Source organism: Halichoerus grypus, chromosome 3 (assembly GCF_964656455.1).
Source record: "Halichoerus grypus chromosome 3, mHalGry1.hap1.1, whole genome shotgun sequence".
Lineage (NCBI taxonomy): Eukaryota > Metazoa > Chordata > Mammalia > Carnivora > Phocidae > Halichoerus > Halichoerus grypus.
Window position 1 is genome coordinate 167,862,138 of NC_135714.1, and position 20,251 is coordinate 167,882,388.

A 20,251-nucleotide genomic window follows, 5' to 3' on the forward strand; every position below is an offset into this window, starting at 1 on the left:
AATAGCCTAACTTTCAGAAACCCATAGACTCAATTTCACGGAGCCCTAACATCACCCTCCCCTCCACAGTGATGTGGGAAACAAAGGCAAAAGGGAACGGAAATAAAATTAAATTTCTTTATAACTTGCATCCCATTGACAAATACTTGAAATAGGCAGAGTATAACATTCCTCCAGAAAACTCCCAACTATCTTAATGTTAATACCTTACTAGAAGGAAAAACCACCTTAACATAACAATAGCCAGACCTCCAGCATCCTGAGAGTCTTCTTTAGCATATGAAAGTCCTTTTGGATACCTCACTTTCTCCTTACCTCCCCCAACTCCCAAGTATATAATCAGCCATTCCTCACGACCCCAGTCCTGCAGCTCCTTCTGCCCACTGGTCCTGTCCCCATGTTTTAATAAAATCACTTTTTTTGCACCAAAGACATCTCAAGAATTCTTTCTTGGCCATTGGCTCTGGACCCCAACAACATTCCAAAACTACATCAGGAGGGATTTGAGCTGCATCTTGGGAAAGATGAACAGGACTTTCAGAAATGAAGATGAGGGGAAGAGCACTTGGGGCAGAAGAAAGTAGATGAACAAAGGCATAAAGGCATAAAGGGTGCTCAGAGAGAGTGGGCAGAAATGTGACTAACATACATGGAGGCTGTTGTGGAAAGACCAGTGTGGTAGAAACACAGAAAGAACCCAAATCCTCTTAAATTAAGGATTAGGACTTTATTTGTAAGATAAATTGTGGTGGTAGTTGTAGGGGAAAATCAAGGCAACTGCTGAAGAGAGGAATGCCACTTGATGTGGGAAACAAAGGCAGAAGAAAAATTATTACGTTTCCTTACTACCTACAGCCCACTGACAAGTCCTTGCCACAGGCAGGGTGACCTTCCTCTAGGGATTCGAACATGAGAGGCCACCATGATCTAGACCATGCCTGGAGCCCCCAAGTTAGAGTCAGGGTCAAGGTACACTTCCTATAGTTACGGTAGCTGAAAAAAAATTGCCTCATGGAAAAATCATAAAATAATTTAGGTATAGGCATTTATTACATTCAGGTTCAACATACCTCAAACTCCAGATAGTGATCTTTCAGTCTGTATTCATCTATCTCCTTGGCTTTAACTTTCTTGTCTGGGGGATAAGAGCGGTGCTCAGCGAGCTCAGTGGTAATCTGCTTCAGCTTGCTTTCATGAGATTTCAGCTGTTCCTCCTGCAGGAAATTATTAAGCTATTTAGCATCCGGAAAATAAATCAATAAAAAAATCATAGAGTACTTTTTAAAATCCCTTATGATGAATGACTTTAATTCATCAAAACAGTCCAATGTGCCTCTGCTGCACATCTTACCAACTTTCTCAGGCTAGTATTCACATGCACCTTTGCAAAATGACAACCAGTCCCCTTGTTACAAAGCCAAATACTTTCAGAGCCCCTTATCAAGTGTAGCTCTCATGGAGTTGAGACTAGGCTTCCTAAGAAATACTTCAATAGGCAAGGCACCAGTTAAGTACCTATCCTTAAAGTCCCACAAAATTTGGCTTTCCCATTTCCTGTCCACTCAGCAATGCTGCTAATTTCCCCGTCTGTCACAATGAATGAAGAGCCTCTCTGCTTAGTTTTTTTTTTTCTTTTTTGAGACAAGCAATGCCACCAAGAAATAATTCTCTGTAACCTATCAGATGATATATATTTTTAAAAGATTTTATTTATTTATTTGTCAGAGAGAGAGAGAGAGAGAGAGAGAGAGCAAGAGAGCAAGCACAAGTAGGGCAAGTGGCAGGCAGAGGGAGAAGCAGGCTCCCCGTGGAGCGGGATGCTTAACCAACTGAGCCACCCAGGCATCCCTATCAGATAATATTCTAAAAAATGAAGCAACCTATGCTTTTCCCCTCCAAAGTAGTAGAGGTTCTGACTTCCTTCAAAATCTTATTGACCCAAACAAAGCAGTGATTCAGTTAAACGTACCTATAGAGCAATTCTTGCCTGAACAGCGTTACTCTAGGCACCATGCACCAACGCAACACGGTTGATCCTGTGTCAAAGAACTTCCATTCTAGGGGTACCATTTTTATTGCCTTACAATAATGAAACACACTATCAAACCCTATGGCAACATTTTAAAAATGAAACAAAGAGACTGAAATTTTCTTGCACTTCTCTAATTGTATGACTGCTTTTTCACTATTCTACTTTCATATATATATTATCCAAATTCTTGTTGAATATAAATTTTACATGTACAATAAGATATAAATGGATGAAAGTAAATGAAGAGGAACTGATTAAACTAGGTGATAAATATATTTTGTATAATAACAACATAATTTATTTATTTTTTTAAAATAGCAGACAAAAGGGATTTCCCTCCTTTATTACATTCTTATTTTAGGACATATCAATTTGTACTCCTCATAAAAGGCATGGCATTAAAAAACAAACAAACAAGAAGAGTGTTCCCCTTCTGCTTCCCAAATTCATGTCATTCTAGGTGATCACAAGCAGAGTTAAAGGTAAAAAATTAACATGTACAACACATCATCATCACAATTCCCAGCTGAATTTTTTCCATATGGCATTTTTGTAAATTTAAATTACTATCTAAATCCAAGATCAGCATACATAGTTGCCAGATGATGAAGAATTTAAACCCTAAAGCAACTGTGTAATAAATCTGTCAATTTAAGCTTGTAATTCAAATCTAATAGAATAATTTAGAGGTGAAAAATCTTAATAATTTTAATTTATGATGTGAGAGTATATTATCTATCTATCTATCATCTATCAATATGTATATAAATATGCCACATTATGAATCTGAGCTCAGGTCATGATCCCGGGGTCTTTGGATCAAGAGCACAAGTGGGGAGTTGGGGGGAGGAGAAGGGCAGAGGGAGAGGGAGAAACAGGTTTCCCATTGAGCAGAGAGCCTGATGTGGGGCTTGATCCCAGTACCCTGGGATCATGATCTGAGCCAAAGGCAGACATTTAACCGACTGAGCCACCCAGGCACCTCCTTATTTATTTATTTTGGAGAGACAGAGCACGGGGGGAGGGGCAGAGGGAGAGAATCTCAAGCAGACTCCCCACTAAGCACGCTTGATCTCACAGCCCTGAAGTCATAACCTAAGCCGAAATCAAGAGTCTGCCCCACAACCGACTGAGCCACCCAGGTATCCTATCTAATTCTTTTTCTATGCTACTCCTATACAAATATAAGGATCCATAAAAATAAAGAGTATGTTCTACAGGCTTTTATACTTTATAGGTTTCCTTTTGTGACTTGTTTTCTCACTTAACATGTTTTTAAAATTTACTCACATATATGTTCTAGTTTCTTCCTTTTAAGTATAGGACATACGAGAATTTCACTGAAGGATGTTTAGGTTGTTTTTGGGTTTCTTTAGGCTATTATAAATGATGCTACATTGAATATGCTGCCTAGTGAATATGGGCAAGAATTGCTCTACAGTGTAATCACTAAGATGTAGAATTTTGGGGTTTTAGAATAGGCACATCTTTAAGATGACATTAACCTGTTTTCTTAAAGTGTTTCTACCAGTTTACATTTCCATAATAGGCTTAAAAATTCACATTGTTCTATATCTTTGCCAAAATTTGATACTCACTGAAAACCAGTGTTATTCCAGATCTCACAATCTCTTCCACTTCTGCATTACTATAGCACTTAAATGTCTATACTACTTATGTGTGAATTTTATCTCCTTTACTGATTACAAGCTCTTTAAAGGCAGAAAAGGGACATTATTTTTTTCCTTTTTCTCAAATCCTCCGGTGTGCAGTACTGAGCAGAAAAGATAGTATATGGCATAGTTTTTGTATAGTACCTGAATAACATTAACATATTCCTTAAGTTCTCATTAGCTAAGAGCCAAGACCATCATCTTAGCTATTTTTATAATGCCCACATACCTAATATAGTACCTGATATATAGGTTCTTCAGCAAACAGTAGCTGAATAAATGATTTAAAAAGGGGGGGAGGGGAGGTAAAAAGGGGAGGGCTCAGACTGTTTCCTTTGTACTGTTTTAAAGTAGATAGATGATTTAGAAGGTAATGACATTTCTAAGAATCTTCTGGGAAACTTACAAGTCAAATTGCTAAATACTGTAGCCTTCTCAACCCAAGCTATATGGAATTTAGAATAAAGAACATCTGCTTTAAGTCAGTTTGAACTATTATTGAAGGCACCATCAGAAAGATTTTATCATTTTATGTTTAAGAGATTTAAAGACATTATTTTTTATTTTTTAAAAAAGATTTTATTTATTTATTTGACACAGAGAGAGAGAGAGACAGCGAGAGAGGGAGCACAAACAGGGGGAGTGGGAGAGGGAGAAGCAGGCTTCCCACTGAGCAGGGAGCCCGATGCGGGGCTCGATCCCAGGACCCTGGGATCATGACCTGAGCCGAAGGCAGACGCTTAACGACTGAGCCACCCAGGTGCCCCGAGATTTAAAGACTTCAAACAGTTTAGTGAGCTTCTGAATAACTTCAACATGATTTCATTGTTTACTGAGTACTCAATATATGTTAAATGCAGATGTCTAAGAAATGAATACAAAATCTATTCTGGAAACGTGTAGTCAACCATTTAAGGTGATGCCAAGGAGTGTGGACTGCATCATGTTGGCGAAAGTGAATCAATTAAGTTTAAGTGATAGTACATGAGTCATATTTTAGCCACAACTGTGAAAGATGGATTAGAGAAAAGCAAGACTGGAGGAAGAGAGATCTCAAGTGGTTATACAAATAGTCTGTCAGAGTTTTTCAAAGTGGGTTGTGTGCAAGCCAAGCAAGATGATCCACTGGGAAGAATTTTAAAGATCAGCATTGGGATAATTCACATACCATACAATTTACCATTCAATAAGTTTTAGTATAGTCACTGGGTTGTGCAACCATCACTACAATTTAATTTTATGACATTTTAGTTTCCCTGAAAGAAATCCTTTTGTAATGGAATCACACGTTTCTTTTTACTACTGCCTTCTTTAACTTAGTGGAATGTTTTCAAGGTTCATCCACTTTGTAGGATGTACCAGTACTTCATTGTTTTTTACAACTGAATAATATTCCATTGTATGTACATATCACATTTCATTCATCTATTCATCAGCTGATGGCCATTTCCACCCCTGGCTCCTATGAACATTTGTGCAAAAGATTTTGTGTGGGTTTATGTTTTCATTCTCCTGCTATCTAAGTAGGAGTGGAATTGCTGGGTCACATGTTAAATCTATGTTTAATCATTTGAAGAACCACCAAATTATTTTCCAAAGTAGCTGCATCATTCTATATTCTCACCAGCAACATACCTAACTTGTAATTTCTCCACATCCTCACCAACACATTATTTTCCTTGAAAGATTTTTTTAATTATAACCACTCTAATGAGTATAAAGTGGTATCTCCTGTTTTTGATTTATATTTTCCTAATGAGTAATGATGGTCAGCATTTTTCCGTCTTGTATTGATAACCGGATATGTAGTATATTTTATAAAAATATATACATATGTTGGAGGATATCTGTTCAAATATTTAGTATTAATAAGGTGAATGATCAAAAAAGTTGAGACCAGTGATGTAGGTGAAAAATGACAAAAGTCTGAACTAAGGAATGTGGGTAGGATATGAAAGATATTTAAGAAGCAGAAGTGACAGTATTTGTGACTAAAAGTCTAAGATGGAGTCGGGTGGGAAGGGTATGGTTTTGGCCAGTGAGGGACATGATTACAAGAATGACTTCCTCCTCTGAAATCCCACTGCTCCTAATGCCTGCCTGTCGGAGGAGGTCACTGAGATGACGTAACCAGTGGCTGAAAGGCAAGGTGGACCTGGGCAACTGGAGGCTCCTCACCTCCTCCCCGTCCATGAAATGTGCATTTTACCTCCCTTTCCGAAGCTAGAAGCTGCCCCAAGGACACAGCCTTGAAATAGTAATGTGTTTTTGAGATCATCTGAATGGTACACAAGATTGGGCTCAATTAAAGCCTCTATATAAACTTTATGATTGTGGCAGGTGGGTGCAAAGATCTACTCATCTTGTGGCCACCCAAGACAGGCCTCTTAAGTAAGTTCCCTTGCTTATTAAAACTGCCACCTACCAATCTGAAGTGGTCTCCTTTCTTCAGTCTCTCCTTGCCCTCTGTATATAGGGGCCAGATTATGAATGCACCCTGCCACACTCATCTGGCCCCTGGCCATTACTGCCCTGATGGTCAAACCACAGGAAAAAAAGAGGGGTGAGAAGCAAGCAGAGCGCTTTCCTTTGTTTCAAATCAGTGTTTATCACAAGGCCTGGCCTTCAACAATTAACATTTAATGATCAAAGTATCACTGGTTAGTGATTCAAATAATGATTGATTCAGATCTTTACAGGAGAATGGTGGAAATTCAAAGAAAACAGAACTAGATTCAGGAAATGGTAACTCCATGAGGTGCAAGTGAGACAGAGCAAGGACTAGACTCAGGTCCCCTAACCCTGACTGTGAAATCCAGTGTTCCCTGCCTTCTCCATAAGGAGAAAGAAAAAAAAAAAAGATAAAACTCTGTGCCTCTTGAGTAGCACATCTTGCAGGAATGCGGAGGAAGGATGCTTACTGAAATGAAGATACTACCTACAAGGACTGGTGAAGACCGGACCAAACCAGTCTGCACCAATATGGACCACAGCGCTGAACATTCACGGACTTCTTCCCTCATAATAATACTAAAAATCCCACCCAGGGTGGAGATTTCGCATGTTATTTGGACGTGTGATATAAGAAGAAGCATGAATTTTATTTTATTTTATTTTATTTTCTTAAATTTTTTATTGTTATGTTAATCACCATACATTACATCATTAGTTTTTGATGTAGTGTTCCATGATTCATTGTTTGTGCATAACACCCAGTGCTCCATGCAGAATGTGCTCTCTTTAATACCCATTACCACGCTAACCCATCCCCCCACCCCCCTCCCCTCTAGAACCCTCAGTTTGATTTTTCAGAGTCCATCGTCTCCATAGTTCATCTCCCCCTCCGATTTCCCCCCCTTCATTCTTCCCCTCCTGCTATCTTTTTTTTTTCTTAACATATATTGCATTATTTGTTTCAGAGGTACAGATCTGTGATTCAACAGTCTTGCACAATTCACAAGGCTCACCATAGCACATACCCTCCCCAATGTCTATCACCCAGCCACCCCATCCCTCCCACCCCACCCCCCACTCCAGCAACCCTCAGTTTGTTTCCTGAGATTAAGAATTCCTCATATCAGTGAGGTCATATGATACATGTCTTTCTCTGATTGACTTATTTCGCTCAGCATAACACCCTCCAGTTCCATCCACATCGTTGCAAATGGCAAGATCTCATTCCATTTGATGGCTGCATAATATTCCATTGTATATATATACCACCTCTTCTTTATCCATTCAGCTGTTGATGGACATCCTGGCTCTTTCCACAGTTTGGCTATTGTGGACATTGCTGCTATAAACATCGGGGTGCCCGTACCCCTTCGGATCCCTACATTTGTATCTTTGGGGTAAATACCCAGTAGTGCAATTGCTGGATCATATGGTAGCTCTATTTTCAACTTTTTGAGGAACCTCCATACTGTTTTCCAGAGTGGCTGCACCAGCTTGCATTCCCACCAACAGTGTAGGAGGGTTCCCCTTTCTCCGCATCCCCGCCAACATCTGTCGTTTCCTGTCTTGTTAATTTTAGCCATTCTGACTGGTGTGAGGGGGTATCTCATTGAGGTTTTGATTTGGATTTCCCTGATGCCAAGCAATGTTGAGCACTTTCTCATGTGTCTGTTGGCCATTTGGATGTCTTCTTTGGAAAAATGTCTGTTCATGTCTTCTGCCCATTTCTTGATTGGATTCTTTGTTCTTTGGGTGTTGAGTTTGATAAGTTCTTTATAGATTTTGGATACTAGCCCTTTATCTGATATGTCATTTGCAAATATCTTCTCTCATTCTGTTGGTTGTCTTTTGGTTTTGTTGACTTTCTTTTGCTGTGCAAAAGCTTTTTATCTTGATGAAGTCCCAATAGTTCATTTTTGCCCTTGCTTCCCTCGCCTTTGGCGATGTTTCTAGGAAGCAGTTGCTGCGGCTGAGGTCGAAGAGGTTGCTGCCTGTGTTCTCCTTTAGGATTTTGATGGACTGCTGTCTCACATTGAGGTCTTTCAACCATTTGGAGTCTATTTTTGTGTGTGGTGTAAGGAAATGGTCCAGTTTCATTCTTCTGCAGGTGGCTGTCCAATTTTCCCAACACCATTTGTTGAAGAGACTGTCTTTTTTCCATTGGACATTCTTTCCTGCTTTGTCAAAGATTACTTGACCATAGAGTTGAGGGTCCATTTCTGGGCTCTCTATTCTGTTCCATTGATCTATGTGTCTGGTTTTGTGCCAGTACCATACTGTCTTGATAATGACAGCATTGTGATAGAGCTGGAAGTCCAGAATTGTTATGCCACCAGCTTTGCTTTTTTTCTTCAACAATCCTCTGGCCATTGAGGGTCTTTTCTGGTTCCATACAAATTTTAGCATTATTTGTTCCATTTCTTTGAAAAAAGTGGATGGTATTTTGATGGGGATTGCATTGAATGTGTAGATTCCTCTAGGTAGCATTGACATCTTCACAATATTGGTTCTTCCAATCCATGAGCATGGAACGTTTTTCCATTTCTTTGTGTCTTCCTCAATTTCTTTCATGAGTATTTTATAGTTTTCTGAGTACAGATCCTTTGCCTCTTTGGTTAGATGTATTCCTAGGTATCTTATGGTTTTGGGTGCAATTGTAAATGGGATTGACTCCTTAATTTCTCTTTGTTCTGTCTTGTTGTTGGTGTATAGGAATGCCACTGATTTCTGTGCATTGATTTTATATCCTGCCACTTAACTGAATTCCTGTATGAGTTCTAGCAGTTTTGGGATGGAGTCTTTGGGGTTTTCCACATAAAGTTTCATATCATCTGCAAAGAGTGAGAGTTTGACTTCTTCTTTGCTGATATGGATGCCTTTTATTTCGTTTTGTTGTCTAATTGCTGTGGCTAGGACTTCTAATACTATGTTGAATAGCAGTGGTGATAGTGGACATCCCTGCCGTGTTCCTGACCTTAGGGGGAAAGCTCTCAGTTTTTCCCCATTTAGAATGATATTCGCTGTAGGTTTTTCATAAATGGCTTTTGTGATATTGAGGTATGTACCCTCTATGCTTATACTCTGAAGAGTTTTGATCAAGAAAGGATGCTGTACTTTGTCAAATGCTTTTTCTGCATCTATTGAGAGGATCATATGGTTCTTGTTCTTTCTTTTGTTAATGTATTGTATCACGTTGATTGATTTGTGGATGTTGAACTAACCTTGCAGCCCAGGGATAAATCCCACTTGGTCGTGGTGAATAATCCTTTTAATGTACTGCTGGATCCTACTGGCTAGTATTTTGGTGAGTATTTTTGCATCCATGTTCATCAAGGATATTGGTCTGTAATTCTCCTTTTGGATGGGGTCTTTGTCTGGTTTTGGGATCAAGGTAATGGTGGCCTCACAGAACGAGTTTGGAAGTTTTCCTTCCATTTCTATTTTTTGGAACAGTTTCAGAAGAATAGGTATTAATTCTTTAAATGTTTGGTAGAATTCCCCCGGGAAGCCATCTGGCCCTGGGCTCTTGTTTCTTGGGAGATTTTTGATGACTGCTTCAATTTCCTTAGTGGTTATAGGTCTGTTCAGGTTTTCTATTTTTTCCTGGTTCAGTTTTGGTAGTTGATACATCTCTAGGAATGCATCCGTTTCTTCCAGGTTATCTAATTTGCTGGCATAGAGTTGCTCATAATATGTTCTTATAATTGTTTGTATTTCTTTGGTGTTGGTTGTGATCTCTCCTCTTTCATTCATGATTTTGTTGATTTGGGTCCTTTCTCTTTTCTTTTTGATAAGTCTGGCCAGGGGTTTATCAATCTTGTTAATTCTTTCAAAGAACGAATTGTTGATCTGTTCTACTATTCTTTTGGTTTCTATTTCATTGATTTCTGCTCTGATCTTTATTATTTCTCTTCTCCTGCTGGTTTAGGCCTTATTTGCTGTTTTTTCTCTAGCTCCTTTAGGTGTAGGGTTAGGTTGTGTATTTGACACCTTTTTTGTTTCTTGAGAAAGGCTTGTATCGCTATATATTTTCCTCTTAGGACTGCCTTTGCTGCATCCCAAAGATTTTGAATAGTTGTGTTTTCATTTTCATTGGTCTCCATGAATTTTTTAAATTCTTCTTTAATTTCCTGGTTGACCCATTCATTCTTTAGTAGGATGCTCTTTAGCCTCCATGTATTTGAGTTCTTTCTGATTTTCCTCTTGTGATTGAGTTCTAGTTTCAAAGCATTGTGGTCTGAAAATAGGCAGGGAATGATCCCAATCTTTTGGTACCAGTTGAGACCTGATTTGTGACCTAGGATGTGATCTATTTTGGAGAATGTTCCATGGGCACTAGAGAAGAATGTGTATTCTGTTGCTTTGGGATGGAATGTTCTGAATATGTCTGTGAAGTCCATTTGGTCCAGTGTGTCAATTAAAGTCTTTATTTCCTTGTTGATCTTTTGCTTAGATGATCTGTCCATTTCAGTGAGGGGGGTGTTAAAGTCCCCCACTATTACTGTATTGTTGTCAATATGTTTCTTTGCTTTGTTATTAATTGCCTTATATAATTGGCCGCTTCCATCTTAGGGGCATAGATATTTACAATTGTTAGATCTTCTTGTTGGAGTAGACCCTTTAAGTAGGATATGGTGTCCTTCCTCATCTCTTATTACAGTCTTTGGTTTAAAATCTAATTTGTCTGATGTTAAGGATTGCCACCCCAGCTTTCTTTTGGTGTCCATTAGCATGGTAAATGGTTTTCTACCCCCTCACTTTCAATCTGGGGGTGTCTTTGGGTCTAAAATGAGTCTCTTGCAGACAGCATATCGATGGGTCTTGTTTTTTAATCCAATCTGATAGCCTGTGTCTTTTGATTGGGGCATTTAGCCCACTTACATTCAGGGTAACTACTGAAAGATAGGAATTTAGTGCCATTGTATTGCCTGTAAGGTGACTGTTACTGTATATTGTCTGTGTTCCTTTCTGGTCTATGTTGCTTTTAGGCTCTCTCTTTGCTTAGAGGACCCCTTTCAATATTTCTTGTAGGGCTGGTTTCGTGTTTGCAAATTCTTTTAGTTTTTGTTTGTCCTGGAAGCTTTTTATCTTTCCTTCTATTTTCAGTGACAGCCTCGCTGGGTTAGTATTCTTGGGTGCATATTTTTCTCATTTAGTGCTCTGAATATATCATGCCCGTCCTTTCTGGCCTGCCAGGTCTCTGTGGATAGGTCTGTTGCCAGTCTAATGTTTCTACCATTGTCGGTTACAGATCTCTTGTCCCGAGCTGCTTTCAGGATTTTCTCTTTGTCTCTGAGACTTGTAAGTTTTACTATTAGATGTTGGGGTGTTGAACTATTTTTATTGATTTTGAGAGGGGTTCTCTGTGCCTCCTGGATTTTGATGCCTGTTTCCTTCCCCAAATTAGGGAAGTTCTCTGCTATAATTTGCTCCAATATACCTTCTGGCCCTCTCTCTTTCTTCTTCTTCTGGGATCCCAATTATTCTAATGTTGTTTCGTCTTATGGTATCGCTTATCTCTCGAATTCTGCCCTCGTGATCCAGTAGTTGTTTATCTCTCTTTTTCTCAGCTTCTTTATTTTCCATCATTTGGTCTTCTATATCACTGATTCTCTCTTCTGCCTCATTTATCCTAGCAGTTAGCGCCCCCATTTTTGATTGCACCTCATTAATAGTCTTTTTGATTTCGACTTGGTTAGATTTTAGTTCTTTTATTTCTCCAGAAAGGGTTTCTCTAATACCTTCCATGCTTTTTTCAAGCCCAGCTAGTATCTTTAAAGTGATGATTCTGAACTCTAGATCCAACATCGTACTAATGTCTGTATTGAGTAGGTCCCTGGCAGTCGGTACTACCTCTTGTTCTATTTGTTGAGGTGATTTTTTTCCGTCTTGTCATTTTGTTCAGAGGGGAACAGATTAATGAGAGAACAAAATGCTAACAGGGTAACAACGTCCCCAGAAAATATACTCTAAACCAATCAGAAAAGACCTGAAGCTGGGGAAAAGAAAGGGAAATAAAGAAAAAGAAAGAAAAAGAAAAAGATAAAAACAAACAAATATAGAACAAAACAAAAAAACCCAGAATATGATCAAATATGATCAGGCTGGTGCATAGATCAGTGCCACACACTAGATTTTGGGTGTATTTTGGTTTGTTAGAAGAAAGTGCCTCCCAAAACTTTAAAGAAAGAAAAACTTATATATGTACAAAAATAAGGGTTGATATGATGAAGGGATGGAATATGACTGTAAAGATGAAAAGTATAAAAAATTTTATAAAAGGAATTGGTAAGAAGTTGTTTGAAAAAAGAAAGAAGAGGATTAAAAAAAAAAAAAAGGGAGAGAATGTGATCAGGCAGGAGACTAGAACAAAGCCATACACTAGAGATTTAGGGTATATTCTGATCTGTTAGAAGAAACTGTATCTCACAATTTTAAAGAGCGAACAACTTATATATATATGCCAAAAATAAGGGTAGCTACTATGAAGGGATAGAATATGACTTTAAAAATTAAAAATGATTTTTAAAAAAGGGATTGATAAGATGTTGGTTGAAAAAGGGAAAAAGAAAAATTCAAAAAAAAAAAGTTAAAAAAAAAAAAAAAACATTGAAAGACTAAAGAATCATGGTAAAAAAGCCATGGATTCTATGTGCAGTATTCCCCTAGCGCTGGAGTTCTGCTGTTCTCATTGATCGATAAACTTGGTCTTGGCTGGCAGTTTTTGCTGATATTCGGCGGGAGGGGCCTGTTGCCATGGTTCCCAAATGTCTTTGAGGGAGGCGGAATTGCCCCGCCCTTGCCAGGTGTAGGCTAAGTAATCTGCTTGGGTTTGCTCTCAGGAGCTTTTTTTTTCCTGCAAGCTTTCCGTACAGCTTTGGAGGATGAGAGTGAAAATGTCGGCCTCTCAATCTCCGCCCCAGAGGAGCCGAGAACTCGGGGCCCCACTCCTCAGTGAGCCCCCAGAGAAAAGCAGTCAATCAGTCCCGTCTCCCCCGTCTCCGGCTGCACTCTGTGCTCACCCGGCCTTTGACTGAACGTTTCTATGTCTGGCACCCGACTCGGTGTGGAGTCTCCAAACCCAGCAGATCCCTGTGGTGTGCTCCTGCGCCACTCCTCCCCGGGGAGGAAGGGGAGTCTCCCTGGATCTGCTGCTTGTTAGGTCCCTGCTGGAGGAGCAGTGGCCCGGCTGTGCCGCGGATCACAGTATATGGCAACCCTGAGCTGAGAGCCCGCGCCTCAGCTCTGTCTCTGCAGCCGGCTTCCCCGCTCCGATACCCAGGAGCTCTGCCACACTCAGCCACCCCCGGTCTTTCTGTGACCCCAAGGGTCCTGAGACCACACTGTCCCACGAGGGTTCCACCCCCCGTTTAGCCACTGGAGTGACGTCCCTCAGCGGAGCTGACTTCTAAAAGTTCCGATTTTGTGCTCCTGGCCTCTATCACTTGCCAGAAGCGGCCTACGGAGGCCCCCTCTCCCCGCCGTCTATCTTCCCAAATATCGCCTCAGATTCACTTCTCCGCACGTCCTACCTTCCTGAAAGTGGTCGCTTTTCTGTTCAGAGTTGTTGCTATTCTTTTCTTTGATCTCCTGTTGAGTTCGTAGGTGTTCAGAATGGTTTGATCCCTATCCAGCTGAATTCCTGAGACCAGACGAAATCCAGGTCTCCTACTCCTCCGCCATCTTGCTCCGCCCCAAAGAAGCATGAATTTTAAATGCGTAGGTGCTAATAAACCCTTGCCTATACATCCTTACACAGGACCCTTTTTCCACCCAACTTTCTTTTAAAAGCTCTCCCTAACCTTGCCTCAGGGAAGTCAGGCTGAGGGGCTCGCCAGTGCTCAAGCATAAGCCCCAATAAAGCCTTGCCTGAAACTCGCATTTGGCCTCTTGTCAATTTCTATTGCTGAACTAGCCCAAGAGCCCAGTTCAGTTTCACACGTCTCCAAAGAAGTAGTGAAAGAGAGGGTAGGGATTGTAGGGAGTACAGTGCAGTCCCTTTAAGTATGATCTGCACTGCTTGCAGGCTGGACACCTGGTATGTCTTAAAACATTCATGTTCCCGGGCCCCTGACCTGGACCTCATTAACCTGGGGTGGGGATGCTGGGACATGTGCACTTTCAACAAGTCCCCAGATCATTCTTGTACACATTAAAGCCTGAAAATGACTACTTTGATGAGTAGAAAGGGAGGTCCTGAATAGATCCTGAAGAGGGCCAACCATGAAATCCTAAGTTTAGAGTACTGTACCAGAAGGAGAAACAAAACTTAAATTTTCAAACTAGTCTCTCTACCCCTAAAAGAAGAAGAAAAATGTGCCTTGGCAACACTGCCATGAAAACAACTGAAGATGACTCCTACACAGCAGAGTTGTTCAGAAAGAACCACACTGCACTGACAATTATCAATTTTAATAATGAAGGCTAATATGTTTTGGATAGAAGACAAGAAAAAATTAAAGAAAAGCCTGCGAATGACAGGGTGATGATGAACAGTATGTCTTTAAAAGCACCAAACAATCTCTTAAATTGAATGTTTAATTTTTTCCTAACACTACTAAGTTTTTTTCCAGTACGGTACTCACATTGTTATCCATGCATTTTGTAAACTAAAATTATCCAAGTGGTTCTGGCATTTAGGGGAGTCATAGCCAGGCTGTGCATGTGTGGAGAAAGGAAAGATGGCTGGGCTAATTCAGTACTTCTCAATAGCAGCAGGTAGCAGTGGGGTGGGTTTTGACCCCACAGGATATTTGGCAATGTCTGGCGACATTTTTGGTTGTCACAACTAGGGGGATGATACTGGTATCTGGTGGGTAGAGGCTGGTGATATTGCTAAACATCCTACAATTCAAAGGACAACCCTCACAACAAAGAACTATCTAGGCTAAAATGGCAGTTGTGCCTAGGTTGGCAATGCCAGCGCTAAATGAAGAGGACTAGTCTTCAAGGTACTGGAAAACTTGTGGGTGCATCTAGACATGTATCCCAGGATTCACTGAAGGGACACTATGACTCCTCCAAAGATATCCCCACAGGAGTCTCTATATGATGTGGAGGGTACTCCACATACTGCACAGGCTGTGTGTGGACTAACTCTTCTCTTCCTCTTTCTAATCTATTCTTTATCCCATGCTTCGTTTTACATATTTATTTCTAAATTGTCTTACTACTCTCAAAGGCAAAACATCGGGGTGCCTGGGTGGCTCAGTCGTTAAGCATCTGCCTTCGGCTCAGGTCATGATCCCGGGGTCCTGGGATCCAGCCCCACATCAGGCTCCCTGCTCAGCAAGAAGCCTGCTTCTCCCTCTCCTGCTCCCTCTGCTTGTGTTCCCTCTCTCGCTGTTTCTCTCTCTCTGTCAAATAAATAAAAATAAAATCTTTTAAAAAACAAACAAAAAAACCCAAAACAAACAAACAAACAAACAAACAAAAGGCAAAACATCTTCATTTTTAAGTAAACAAATACAATGACCTGGGCAAAAAATACAGAGCTAGTGAAAGAACCTTAAAAACATTCTAGAACAATCTCCTCAATTTCCAGTTGGAAAACTGAGGCCCACAAAGGCTTGGTGATTTATTTGTGGAGGAGGAAAACATCTTATTTTTTTTTTTTTTTACAAGGTAATTAAATTCCTGTAAGGACTTGGTCATCTTGTCTTATGTGACAAAGGAGTATGCTTCTTTTTGGTTACTGCCTTATTTAAAATCCTAAGTCCATCATTTTGATCACATTACATAAGCAGGGTTTGGTTTTTTTTTTTGTGTATCTTTGTGGATTTATGTTCAAAATGAGGAAAAATATTAAAAATTTTATGCATCCTATTTTTAGTTCCAGTGTAAGACGTTTGTTTAAAATAAGAGATTTTGCCTTGAAAAAGGTGCTTGCTTGCCTGGTCTCATGGTAAAAAAATATACAAATAGAGAAACACATTCATTTTCATGTGCTAGTGACTTACTAAAATATAGCCCATAAATAAATAGAACAGAAGTACATTTCTTTTTTTTTTTAAAGATTTTTATTTATTTGACAGAGAGAGACAGTGAGAGAGGGAACACAAGCAGGGGGAGTGGGAGAGGGAGAAGCAGGCTTCCCACTGAGCAGGGAGCCTGATGTGGGGCTCGATGCCAGGACCCTGGGATCATGACCCGAGCCGAAGGCAGACGCTTAACGACTGAGCCACCCAGGCGCCCCCAGAAGTACATTTTTAAAGTAGAAAGTAAATAGAAATGTAGATCCATAGTAAGGAAAGAACAAGTTAAAGCTTGTAAGTTGCTCTATCCTTTCAAACTTCAACTCACCTTTCTCCTGGATCTTTCATAAGAATGATTGTGAGAAAGACCAATCTATTGAAAAATAAGTACTGTAAAATCCCTCGTGAAATTAACAGAACAAAACCCAACTTCTGAAGGTATTTGTTGCCTCTAGTTAGTTGTTCAGTTGTTTTCTCTTCTCGTACCTTATATAATGTGGTTTACTGTTTATTTCAAGTACCCAAAATTAAAGTGGGGGAATGCATTTGCTTTAAGAGGTCACAGTTCAGGTGGGTAGATGGAGAATTCTGCTAACATCCTTTCTAGTCATCAATAAGATGACCTGTTCTCTTAGAATATTTGTTATCCTTGAAAATTAAATGCCATTCTGCCTTGTAAAGTGAGCTAGCCCAGTCCTTTCTATTCTTAAGTTTTTTTTTTTTTTTTTTGTAGTCTATGAACTACATAGTAATAGTAATGCTTACATGGGGAGTATCCAATTCATGTTAATAATAATTACAAATTAAGAAAACCAAAAGAATCTTTCATTAAACCATGTCTCTTCTCTTCTTACCACTAGTCTATTTTTTATAAGCTCATGGCAAGTCTTGTATGTATTCCCTTCCTCCACTTCCTTACTACTTTCCAATCCTTCCTCAAAGAAGACTAATGTGGCTTCTCTTCCCATCACTCCGCAAACTGCTCTCACCAAGGGACCCAATGACCTCCTACCACTTCATAGATTTTTTTGTACTAATTTTATCTGATAGTCTCTCCTCTTTCTCCCCTCTTCTGGCACAACATTCTCCCTGTTTTTCCTTAACAACAGAAAAACTGTTTCTCAAGTGTCCATTTTGGTCTCCTTCTGAGCACTGAGCATCGCAACATTTGGAAGTAGAAAGAGGAAAAGGACCCAGGAAAGAACCCTAGGAAGAAGCAACAGGATGAAAACCAGATGGTGAGGTCACAAAAGCCAAGTCAGACAGCACAATCCCCAGCTGCCGAAGCCTAGATGACAGTCCTTATCCCTTTACTTCAGTGAGCCATTAAGAACACTCATTCCACACTTTCAAGATGTCTCAAATACTTCCACTTTATCCACCTCTTCTACAAATAACTTTGTTATTTTTCCTCTCATTATTTCCCTTGCCTTTATTTTTATCTTATTTGTTTTAAAGATTTACTTATTTATTTGGGAAAGAGAGAGAGAGAGAGAATAAGCAGGGGGAGCTGCAGGCAGAAGGAGAGGGAGAAGCAGGGCTCGATCCCAGGACCCTGGGACCATGACCTGAGCCGAAGGCAGATGTTTAACTGACTGAGCCACCCAGGCGCCCCTCCCATGCCTTTAAAATTAGGCTTTCTGCTTCTAGTATTTCCTCCTCTAATACTTTCTTCCTGTTGTAACATAAGTAATTTTTACAGCACAAATTTGGTCACTTGCTTAAACTGTTATCCTAAGGATGCTGGGGAACCAGTGAAGCATCCAAAATCCTATACATGACATAAAAGACCTTTCATCATTTGGCCTTACTTCTACAGAAGAATGCATCTTGCCTTTTATATGTGATTCCACATCTCAGGGCTTTCTCTTCTGGGCCTTTTTGATCCTCTGCGGCATCATTTTCTCTTCCCACATCACATCTAACTGCTACTCATCCTTTAAGTTTCATAGTAGATACCAAACTTCCTCCTCCACCTACAAGCCAGGCTAAATGTCCCTTCTTGTATTCCCATAGCACTCTGGACGTATCCTTCCTATACTCTAACCAAACTGTATTATACTTACTTGCATGTTTTGTATCCAAAGAGTATCTGGGTTTCATTTGTCTTTCTGTCTCCAGAGCCTAAAATAGTCTCTCAAGTGTAACAGGCACATAAACACAGTGATAATCCATGATATCAGGTAGGCAGAGGAGTCAGTGATTATCAACACCTGGTTGACTAGAGCCAGATGAAACTATTTCTACTATTGCACCAATAAGAAATTCACATGGACATCAAAGTAGCTTCCAAAATCCTTAACTAGTCAATGGCAATAGGGGCAGTGCAGACAGGTTTAAAATTGACAAAACGGGTCTGTTTACAGTGTCCTTAGAACAGAGTTTTAAGGAAGAGAGGGACATAAAATATGATCTTTAGAGAGATCGATCTGACAAGAGGAGAGCAGCTTAGGTGACTACATTTGCAATACCGTTCTTCTACTGTACATTGTCTTGATTACCTAGGAAAACCCACATGGTCCTCCCTAAGAGGTAGGGAAGTCTATGCCCCACTGTACTGTGGATAGTGGATCCCTGGGAATATTCTTACATGCCCCCAGCATAAAATACAGCCTGAGATATGGGAAAAGTTCCATTAAATAAATAAATAAATAGCTGGCTAGCTTGTTTTCAAGCCAGGGCGTCTAACACTAGCCAGTCATTTTAAATATGAGCTGTTAGTACAAACAGAACGAGAAACCTAAGCCACCATTTGCAACAACATGGACAGACCTAAGAGGGTATAATGCTAAGTGAAATAAGTCATACAGAAAAAGACAAATACCATAAAATTCCACTTATATGTGGAATCTAAAGAACAAAACAAATGAATCAACAAATAAGGAAAAAGCAGAGACAGACCCATAAATAGAGAAAACAGACTAATAGTTCCCAGAGGGGAGGAGGGGTGGAGAATGGGCAAAATGGGTGAAGTAGAGAATAGGAGACATAGGTTTCCAGGTATGGAATGAGTAAGTCATGGGGATGAAAAGTACAGCATAGGGCATATAGTCAATGGTATTGTAACAGTGTGCATGGGGACAGATGATACTACACTTGTGGTGAGCACAGCACAACAAAGAGATTTACTGAATCACTATGCTGTACAACTGAAACTAATGTAACACTCTGTGTCAACTATACTTCAATTAAAAAAAAATAAAAACAAAGTAATCTAGTCCCATATGACTGAGTAGTAACTACTATAAATTTTTGAAACGTATTCAAAGTATGTGTCCTACCAACCATGACTCAATTGTGTCAGCTTCCAATATGAAGTGTAAAACCCAGTACACTGCATTTTGCCCCATTTATACAATAGACCTTCCAAGGCAAGTTCTCATCCTTGCTGCCAAAATGTGGAGTATTATTCCAATCAAATGTTAATAAGATTATTTTACAAAGGGCTTTTTCCCAAAGTCAAAGCACTATCAAAATGACATACCTGAGACAATTTTGTTGTAGTTGCAGGCAGAAGTGGACGACTAAACTTTTTCTGAGATCCAATGGCAGCTGGAAATGGTGGTGCAGAAAATACAGCTGCAACACAATTAATTTTGCTTATCCACCCTTGCATTTCCTCTGGACTCCTATGAGAAACAGATAAATTTACATCAGGGTATTTCTCTATCTTAAGTGCATCACACCTTGCCCATTTCTCATTACCAATTTAAAAAGGCAAATAAAATCATTTATTTATTTTTCTTGGTACAATTAATTCCTAACAAAATTTCACTGAGATTAACATTTTCAACAGCAATCACCATGGTAATAAGAGGCCCAGGAACCTATGATCATTATAGTATAAGGCTATGATTATCCTTCAAGGATACAGAAGGGGAAAAAAAGCAAAATCACTTGATAATAAATATTAAGTCCCTACTTTGATACTAGGCTCAGTCAAAAATTAATTAAAAAATTAACTCATCTCTTCCAATCACATAATTCAATTTTAAAATCCAACTGAGGGACAAATTGATAGAACTTAAAAGGAATGTAAAAAAGGGAACACCCACTAGGAAAGCAGCTTTAGTTTCTTGAAAAGTTAACTATAAATTTATCATATAACCCAGCAATTC

At 39.6% G+C, this 20,251-nt stretch overlaps 1 protein-coding gene across 9 annotated transcripts in view; it reads right to left on the minus strand.

Moving 5' to 3' along the window:
• Positions 1 to 20,251, minus strand: part of PSD3 (pleckstrin and Sec7 domain containing 3) — a 586,658-nt gene that overhangs the window by 37,061 nt on the left and 529,346 nt on the right. For all 9 annotated transcript variants that reach the window (XM_078069537.1, XM_078069538.1, XM_078069540.1 and 6 more), the window contains 2 exons: positions 19,618 to 19,762; positions 1,071 to 1,214 (listed from right to left, as the gene is read on the minus strand). In XM_078069537.1, coding sequence (XP_077925663.1) covers positions 1,071 to 1,214; positions 19,618 to 19,762 — 289 coding nt within the window. The remainder of the gene's footprint in view (positions 1 to 1,070; positions 1,215 to 19,617; positions 19,763 to 20,251) is intronic.